Here is a 10,251-nt window from a genome sequence, read left to right as displayed (position 1 = left end):
ATTCTTGCTACGTAGCTTAACTTTCTGAACATTCGAGACGTGTAGTCCACTTGTCATTCCAATCTCCTTTGCATTAGCGTAGCCTCTTCTGTAGCCTGTTAACTATGTGTCTGTTTATCCCTGTTCTCTCCTCTCTGCACAGACCATACAAACGCTCCACACCGCGTGGCCGCGGCCACCCTAATCTGGTGGTCCCAGCGCACACAACCCACATGGAGTTCCAGGCTGAGAGTTCATCTCAGCCTATGCCTCCCTCCAGTCCCTCGACTTCTTGGCACTGACGGAAACATGGATCACCACAGACAACACTGCTACTCCTACTGCTCTCTCTTCGTCCGCCCACGTGTTCTCGCACACCCCGAGAGCTTCTGGTCAGCGGGGTGGTGGCACCGGGATCCTCATCTCTCCCAAGTGGTCATTCTCTCTTTCTCCCCTTACCCATCTTTCTATCGCCTCCTTTGAATTCCATGCTGTCACAGTTACCAGCCCTTTCAAGCTTAACATCCTTATCATTTATCGCCCTCCAGGTTCCCTCTGAGAGTTCATCAATGAGCTTGATCCCTTGATAAGCTCCTTTCCTGAGGACGGCTCACCTCTCACAGTTCTGGGCGACTTTAACCTCCCCACGTCTACCTTTGACTCATTCCTCTCTGCCTCCTTCTTTCCACTCCTCTCCTCTTTTGACCTCACCCTCTCACCTTCCCCCCCTACTCACAAGGCAGGCAATACGCTCGACCTCATCTTTACTAGATGCTGTTCTTCCACTAACCTCATTGCAACTCCCCTCCATGTCTCCGACCACTACCTTGTATCCTTTTCCCTCTCGCTCTCATCCAACACCTCCCACACTGCCCCTACTCGGATGGTATCGCGCCGTCCCAACCTTCGCTCTCTCTCCCCCGCTACTCTCTCCTCTTCCATCCTATCATCTCTTCCCTCCGCTCAAACCTTCTCCAACCTATCTCCTGATTCTGCCTCCTCAACCCTCCTCTCCTCCCTCTCTGCATCCTTTGACTCTCTATGTCCCCTATCCTCCAGGCCGGCTCGGTCCTCCCCTCCCGCTCCGTGGCTCGATGACTCATTGCGAGCTCACAGAACAGGGCTCCGGGCAGCCGAGCGGAAATGGAGGAAAACTCGCCTCCCTGCGGACCTGGCATCCTTTCACTCCCTCCTCTCTACATTTTCCTCCTCTGTCTCTGCTGCTAAAGCCACTTTCTACCACTCTAAATTCCAAGCATCTGCCTCTAACCCTAGGAAGCTCTTTGCCACCTTCTCCTCCCTCCTGAATCCTCCTCCCCCTCCCCCCTCCTCCCTCTCTGCAGATGACTTCGTCAACCATTTTGAAAAGAAGGTCGACGACATCCGATCCCCGTTTGCTAAGTCAAACGACACCGCTGGTTCTGCTCACACTGCCCTACCCTGTGCTCTGACCTCTTTCTCCCCTCTCTCTCCAGATGAAATCTCGCGTCTTGTGACGGCCGGCCGCCCAACAACCTGCCCGCTTGACCCTGTCCTCTCTTCTCCAGACCATTTCCGGAGACCTTCTCCCTTACCTCACCTCGCTCATCAACTCATCCCTGACCGCTGGCTACGTCCCTTCCGTCTTCAAGAGAGCGAGAGTTGCACCCCTTCTGAAAAAACCTACACTCGATCCCTCCGATGTCAACAATTACAGACCAGTATCCCTTTCTTTTCTCTCCAAAACGCTTGAACGTGCCGTCCTTGGCCAGCTCTCCCGCTATCTCTCTCTGAATGACCTTCTTGATCCAAATCAGTCAGGTTTCAAGACTAGTCAATCAACTGAGACTGCTCTCCTCTGTATCACGGAGGCGCTCCGCACTGCTAAAGCTAACTCTCTCTCCTCTGCTCTCATCCTTCTAGATCTATCGGCTGCCTTCGATACTGTGAACCATCAGATCCTCCTCTCCACCCTCTCCGAGTTGGGCATCTCCGGCGCGGCCCACGCTTGGATTGCGTCCTACCTGACAGGTCGCTCCTACCAGGTGGCGTGGCGAGAATCTGTCTCCTCACCACGCGCTCTCACCACTGGTGTCCCCCAGGGCTCTGTTCTAGGCCCTCTCCTATTCTCGCTATACACCAAGTCACTTGGCTCTGTCATAACCTCACATGGTCTCTCCTATCATTGCTATGCAGACGACACACAATTAATCTTCTCCTTTCCCCCTTCTGATGACCAGGTGGCGAATCGCATCTCTGCATGTCTGGCAGACATATCAGTGTGGATGACGGATCACCACCTCAAGCTGAACCTCGGCAAGACGGAGCTGCTCTTCCTCCCGGGGAAGGACTGCCCGTTCCATGATCTCGCCATCACGGTTGACAACTCCATTGTGTCCTCCTCCCAAAGCGCTAAGAACCTTGGCGTGATCCTGGACAACACCCTGTCGTTCTCAACCAACATCAAGGCGGTGGCCCGTTCCTGTAGGTTCATGCTCTACAACATCCGCAGAGTACGACCCTGCCTCACACAGGAAGCGGCGCAGGTCCTAATCCAGGCACTTGTCATCTCCCGTCTGGATTACTGCAACTCGCTGTTGACTGGGCTCCCTGCCTGTGCCATTAAACCCCTTCAACTCATCCAGAACGCCGCAGCCCGTCTGGTGTTCAACCTTCCCAAGTTCTCTCACGTCACCCCGCTCCTCCGTTCTCTCCACTGGCTTCCAGTTGAAGCTCGCATCCGCTACAAGACCATGGTGCTTGCCTACGGAGCTGTGAGGGGAACGGCACCTCAGTACCTCCAGGCTCTGATCAGGCCCTACACCCAAACAAGGGCACTGCGTTCATCCACCTCTGGCCTGCTCGCCTCCCTACCACTGAGGAAGTACAGCTCCCGCTCAGCCCAGTCAAAACTGTTCGCTGCCCTGGCCCCCCAATGGTGGAACAAACTCCCTCACGACGCCAGGACAGTGGAGTCAATCACCACCTTCCGGAGACACCTGAAACCCCACCTCTTTAAGGAATACCTAGGATAGGGTAAGTAATCCCTCTCACCCCCCCTTTAAGATTTAGATGCACTATTGTAAAGTGACTGTTCCACTGGATGTCATAAGGTGAATGCACCAATTTGTAAGTCGCTCTGGATAAGAACGTTAGCAGACTTAAATGTAATGTAATGATTTGCTGCATTTGCTGGGTCTGAATACTTACCAGTCAAAAGTTAGGACATCTAGTCATTCCAGGGCTTTTCTTTAGTTGTACTATTTTCTACATTGTAGATTAATAGTGAAGAAATGAACAAGAAACACCTGTTAATTGAAATGCATTCCAGGTGACCTCATGAAGCTGGTTGAGAGAATGCCAAGAGTGTGCAAAGCCGTCCTCAAGGCAAAGGGTGTCTACTTTGAAGAATCTCAAATATAAAATATATTTTGATTTGTTTAATACTTTTTAGGTTACTACATGATTCCATATGTGTTATTTAATAGATGTCTTTATTTAATTTGATGTCTTCAATATTATTCTACAATGTAGAAAATAGTACAAATAAAGAAAAACCCTAGATTGAGTTGAGTAGGTGTTTCCAAACTTTTGACTGGTACTGTTTGTAAATGTGATATTTCCTTTAGTTTTTATACATTTGCAAAAATCTCTAAAATCCTGTTTTTGCTTTGACATACTGGGGTATTGTGATGTCATACTGGGGTATTGTGATGTCATACTGGGGTATTGTGATGTCATACTGGGGTATTGTGATGTCATACTGGGGTATTGTGATGTCATAATGGGGTATTGTGTTTAGATTGATGGGGGGGAAAAGAACAACTATGTAATCCATTTTAGAATAAGGCTGTAACGTAACAAAATGTGGAAAAGGTCAAGGGCTCTGAACACCTTTCCGAAAGCACTGTATGTGAGAATGTGGCTGAGACAGTGTGTGTCTGTGTTTTGATTTACTAATTTTGTGGATACCAGAGGTATCCACAAAACAAGAAAAATTCAGACAAGTGGGGACATTTTGCCGGTCCTCAAAAGGAAAGATTCTATTTTAGGCTTAGGGGTTTTAAGGGTTAGGGTTAGAATTAAGGTTAGGGTTAGGAGTAGGGGATAGGTAGGGTTAAGGTTAGGGTTAGGAGTAGGGGATAGGTAGGGTTAGGAGTAGGGGATAGGTTAGGGTTAGGGTTAGGAGTAGGGGATAGGTAGGGTTAAGGTTAGGGTTAGGAGTAGGGGATAGGTAGGGTTAGGGTTAGGAGTAGGGGATAGGTAGGGTTAAGGTTAGGGTTAGGAGTAGGGTATAGGTATAGGATTAGGGGTTTTAAGTTAAGGTTTAGGGTGAAGTTTAGGGTTATGGTTAGGAACGATAGAGTTCTGCATGGAAATCAATTATTTGGTCCCCACAAGGATAGCAATACAAAACTGTGTGTGCATCGTATGGCTGATATAGCACTTTCCACTGAGTCGGCTTCAGCTCCAGACAGACTGGCCAAGAGACTGAGGACAGAAACATAATACCTTCACACTGAGTCGGCTTCAGCTCCAGACAGACTGGCCAAGAGACTGAGGACAGAAACATAATCACCTCACACTGAGTCGGCTTCAGCTCCAGACAGACTGGCCAAGAGACTGAGGACAGAATATGTGACGTGTGTGTTGTGTATATGTGAGGGGAGAAGGCCTGTGTGTGTGTTGTGTATATGTGAGGGGAGAAGGCCTGTGTGTGTGTTGTGTATATGTGAGGGGAGAAGGCCTGTGTGTGTGTTGTGTATATGTGAGGGGAGAAGGCCTGTGTGTGTGTTGTGTATATGTGAGGGGAGAAGGCCTGTGTGTGTGTTCTGTATATGTGAGGGGAGAAGGCCTGTGTGTGTGTTGTGTATATGTGAGGGGAGAAGGCCTGTGTGTGTGTTGTGTATATGTGAGGGGAGAAGGCCTGTGTGTGTGTTGTGTATATGTGAGGGGAGAAGGCCTGTGTGTGTGTTGTGTATATGTGAGGGGAGAAGGCCTGTGTGTGTGTTGTGTATATGTGAGGGGAGAAGGCCTGTGTGTGTGTTGTGTATATGTGAGGGGAGAAGGCCTGTGTGTGTGTTGTGTATATGTGAGGGGAGAAGGCCTGTGTGTGTCAGGTTGTGTATATGTGACAGGGAGAAGGCCTGTGTGTCTGTTGACAGAATATGTGAGGGATGAATGGGCCTGTGTGTGTGTTGAGACTAATGAATGTGGATGGAAAAGGCCTGTGACAGTGAGACTATGAATGGATGGATGGAAAAGGCCTGACAGAACAATAGTGACTTGAATCAGGTTGAAATCTCCCCCTGGTGAACAAGGGACTAATGTAATGGATGGATGGAAATCTGACTGACAGAACAATAGAGACTAATGAATGGATGGATGTAAAACTGACTGACAGAACAATAGAGACTAATGAATGGATGGATGGAAAACTGACTGACAGAACAATAGAGACTAATGAATGGATGGATGGAAAACTGACTGACAGAACAATAGAGACTAATGAATGGATGGATGGAAAACTGACTGACAGAACAATAGAGACTAATGAATGGATGGATGGAAAACTGACTGACAGAACAATAGAGACTAATGAATGGATGGATGGAAAACTGACTGACAGAACAATAGAGACTAATGAATGGATGGATGGAAAACTGACTGACAGAACAATAGAGACTAATGAATGGATGGATGGAAAACTGACTGACAGAACAATAGAGACTAATGAATGGATGGATGGAAAACTGACTGACAGAACAATAGAGACTAATGAATGGATGGATGGAAAACTGACTGACAGAACAATAGAGACTAATGAATGGATGGATGGAAAACTGACTGACAGAACAATAGAGACTAATGAATGGATGGATGGAAAACTCTGAATGCCATCTTTGGGACGTTAACTCTGACGTCATCCCATTGAAGGTAAAATGTAAAAAGGTTAGGCTACGGAAAGCACAAACCATGGATGGATGGATGGAATAGATAGATACAGGTAACTGCCAGAATAAAGGAAACACCAACATAAAGTGTTTTAATAGGGCGTTGGGCCACCAACCAGAACAGCTACAATGAGCCTCGGTGTCTGGAAATCTATTGGAGGGATGTGACATCATTCATCTATGACAAATTGCATCATTTGGTGTTTTGTTGATGGAAAACGCTTTCTCAGGCACCGTTCCGAATCTCCGATAAACCCCCTATACTGTTGAGACACCCTTTAAACCCCCTATACTCTGTTGAGACACCCTTTAAACCCCCTATACTCCGTTGAGACACCCTTTAAACCCCCTATACTCTGTTGAGACACCCTTTAAACCCCTATACTCTGTTGAGACACCCTTTAAACCCCCTATACTCTGTTGAGACACCCTTTAAACCCCCTATACTGTTGAGACACCCTTTAAACCCCCTATACTCCGTTGAGACACCCTTTAAACCCCTATACTCTGTTGAGACACCCTTTAAACCCCCTATACTCTGTTGAGACACCCTTTAAAACCCCTATACTCTGTTGAGACACCCTTTAAACCCCTATACTGTTGAGACACCCTTTAAACCCCCTATACTGTTGAGACACCCTTTAAACCCCCTATACTGTTGAGACACCCTTTAAACCCCCTATACTCTGTTGAGACACCCTTTAAACCCCCTATACTCTGTTGAGACACCCTTTAAACCCCTATACTGTTGAGACACCCTTTAAACCCCCTATACTGTTGAGACACCCTTTAAACCCCCTATACTCTGTTGAGACACCCTTTAAACCCCCTATACTCTGTTGAGACACCCTTTAAACCCCCTATACTGTTGAGACACCCTTTAAACCCCCTATACTGTTGAGACACCCTTTAAACCCCCTATACTCTGTTGAGACACCCTTTAAACCCCCTATACTCCGTTGAGACACCCTTTAAACCCCCTATACTCCGTTGAGACACCCTTTAAACCCCTATACTGTTGAGACACCCTTTAAATCCCCTATACTCCGTTGAGACACCCTTTAAACCCCCTATACTCTGTTGAGACACCCTTTAAACCCCCTATACTCCGTTGAGACACCCTTTAAACCCCCTATACTCTGTTGAGACACCCTTTAAACCCCCTATACTCCGTTGAGACACCCTTTAAACCCCCTATACACCGTTGAGACACCCTTTAAACCCCCTATACTCCGTTGAGACACCCTTTAAACCCCTATACTGTTGAGACACCCTTTAAACCCCCTATACTCCGTTGAGACACCCTTTAAACCCCTATACTCTGTTGAGATACCCTTTAAACCCCTATACTCCGTTGAGACACCCTTTAAACCCCCTATACTCCGTTGAGACACCCTTTAAACCCCTATACTGTTGAGACACCCTTTAAACCCCCTATACTCTGTTGAGACACCCTTTAAACCCCCTATACACCGTTGAGACACCCTTTAAACCCCCTATACTCCGTTGAGACACCCTTTAAACCCCCTATACTGTTGAGACACCCTTTAAACCCCTATACTCCGTTGAGACACCCTTTAAACCCCCTATACTCTGTTGAGACACCCTTTAAACCCCTATACTCCGTTGAGACACCCTTTAAACCCCCTATACTGTTGAGACACCATTTAAACCCCCTATACTCTGTTGAGACACTGTACTCTATACCATCAACTGCATCTTGTAGATATTCCATTAAAAATCAGCCGTTTCCAGATACAGTAGTTATTTACAACATTAAAAAGGGATTTTCCTTCAAAAACAAGGACATTTCTATGTGACCCCAAACCTTTGAATGGTAGTGTATATACTGTATAGAGATAGATAGAACAATAGATACAACAATGGACAGACATCATTTAATTTATGCTATGAAATGGACAGTTCCCCCTACTAGCAAATAGCTGACAAAACAATTCAAGCTTGTTTTGAAAAATATATTTTTGAATGCACCATCAGTCACGACTTCGCATATGAAACGGAAAGGATTGAATATAGCCCCACCAAGTGAACTTTTACTATAGTTGAGTGTAGTTGTTTTTAGGCTAACGTTAACTAGATAAGTAACAAGCATTTGGAAAGACGGGAAATATTTTTTAGAACAAACCCGCATTTGTGAGTAAACTTGAGGTAAATGTCTAATAAATGCCTAAGCATGTATCAATAGAAGAGTCACCTGAAGCTTGAGAGGAATTGAAGACACAGTAGGAAGGCAGTGAGGCAGAGGGCTTGTAATGTGGACGACCGGCTAGCTACCACTCTCAACTCTAGCTCGGATACTCATGATGATGTATTGGTTGATCTAACTATAACTAGACTACTAGTGATGTATTGGTTGATCTAACTATAACTAGACTACTAGTGATGTATTGGTTGATCTAACTATAACTAGACTACTAGTGATGTATTGGTTGATCTAACTATAACTAGACTACTAGTGATGTATTGGTTGATCTAACTATAACTAGACTACTAGTGATGTATTGGTTGATCTAACTATAACTAGACTACTAGTGATGTATTGGTTGACCTAGCCACCTGTAATTATCAGCTGGTTGACCTAGCCACCTGTAATTACCACTGTCTATTATCTATCCTGTTGCCTAGTCACCTTACACCTACCTACAGTATACTGCTGCTACTGTCTATTATCTATCCTGTTGCCTAGTCACCTTACCCCTACCTATATGTACATATAATTAGCTTGTACACCTGCACATGGCCTTGGAACTGGTATCCCATGTATATAGCCATGTTATTTGTACTGAACTGGTATCCCATGTATATAGCCATGCTATTTGTACTGAACTGGTATCCCATGTATATAGCCATGTTATTTGTACTGAACTGGTATCCCATGTATACAGACAGCCATGTTATTTGTACTGAACTGGTATCCCATGTATACAGACAGCCATGTTATTTGTACTGAACTGGTATCCCATGTATACAGCCATGTTATTTGTACTTTAGCCATGTTATTTGTAGCCAAGACAACGCAGGAGTGGCTTTGGGACAATTCTCTGAATGTCCTTGAGTGGCCCAGTCAGAGCCCGGACTTGAAGCCCATTGAACATCTCTGGAGAGCCCTGAAAATAGCTGTGCAGCAACGCTCCCCATCCAACCTGACAGAGCTTGAGAGGATCTGCAGAGAATAATGGGAGAAACTCCCCAAATACAGGTGTGCCAAGCTTGTAGTGTCATACCCAAGAAGACTTGAGGCTGTAATGTCTCGATGTCTAAAAACCTGTTTTTGCTGCGTCATTATGGGGTATTGTGATGTCATTATGGGGTATTGTGATGTCATTATGGGGTATTGTGATGTCATTATGGGGTATCGTGATGTCATTATGGGGTATATTGTGTGTAGATTGATGAGGGGATCTTTTTCATATCCATTTTAGAATAAGGCTGTAAAGTAACAACATGTGGAAAAGGGGTCTAAAACACCTTCCGAGGGCACTGCATATATATATATCTTCATCTTTAACTCTGTTTGAAGATGACCCATAAGGTAAGCATTTCACTTTCAGTCTACACCTTCTGTTTACGAAACATGTGACAAATAAAATGAGATTTGGATGGGCAGATATAATAGATAGATAGACGGATTGAACCTTGAGTGGAATACTCTGGGCTTGTGTTGCTATGAGGACAGCTTCTCTCAACTTCTTCTTGAATCTCTGGAGAGACTTCCCCTGTAGGAGAGGAGAGGAGAGGAGGGAGGAGAGAAGAGAGAGGAGACAGGGATGAGAGGAGGAAGAGAGAGAGGAGGAGAGGAGATGGGAATGAGAGGAGAGGAGGAGAGGAGACAGGGATGAGAGGAGGAAGAGAGAGAGGAGGAGAGGAGATGGGAATGAGAGGAGAGGAGGAGAGGAGACAGGGATGAGAGGAGGAAGAGAGAGGAGAGAGGAGGAGAGGAGATAAGAAGAGAGGAGACAGGGATGAGAGGAGAGAGGAGGAGACAGGGGTGAGAGGAGTGAGGAGGAGAGGTGACAGGGATGAGTGGAGAGAGGAGACAGGGGTGAGAGGAGTGAGGAGGAGAGGAGACAGGGATGAGAGGAGAGGAGAGAGGAGGAGAGGAGACAGGGATGAGAGGAGGAGAAGAGAGAGGAGAGAGGAGACAGGGATGAGAGGAGAGAGGAGGAGAGGAGACAGGGATGAGAGGAGGAGAGCAGACAGGGATCAGAGGAGAGGAGACAGGGATGAGAGGAGAGAGGAGGAGAACATGGATGAGAGGAGGAGAGGAGACAGGGATGCGAGGAGGAGAGGAGACAGGGATGAGAGGAGAGAGGAGGAG

General features: G+C 46.4%; 1 protein-coding gene across 6 annotated transcripts in view; it reads right to left on the bottom strand.

Annotated features, from left to right (window-relative positions):
- LOC124013646 (zinc finger CW-type PWWP domain protein 1-like) overlaps positions 1-10,251 on the bottom strand; it is a 44,515-nt gene that overhangs the window by 9,816 nt on the left and 24,448 nt on the right. For all 6 annotated transcript variants that reach the window (XM_046328004.1, XM_046328006.1, XM_046328005.1 and 3 more), the window contains one exon: positions 9,569-9,649. In XM_046328004.1, coding sequence (XP_046183960.1) covers positions 9,569-9,649 — 81 coding nt within the window. The remainder of the gene's footprint in view (positions 1-9,568; positions 9,650-10,251) is intronic.

This window comes from Oncorhynchus gorbuscha, linkage group LG25 (genome assembly GCF_021184085.1).
Source record: "Oncorhynchus gorbuscha isolate QuinsamMale2020 ecotype Even-year linkage group LG25, OgorEven_v1.0, whole genome shotgun sequence".
NCBI classification, from domain to species: domain Eukaryota; kingdom Metazoa; phylum Chordata; class Actinopteri; order Salmoniformes; family Salmonidae; genus Oncorhynchus; species Oncorhynchus gorbuscha.
The sequence above is the reverse complement of the archived record's forward strand: the minus strand, read 5'-3'. Positions and strand labels throughout refer to the sequence as shown.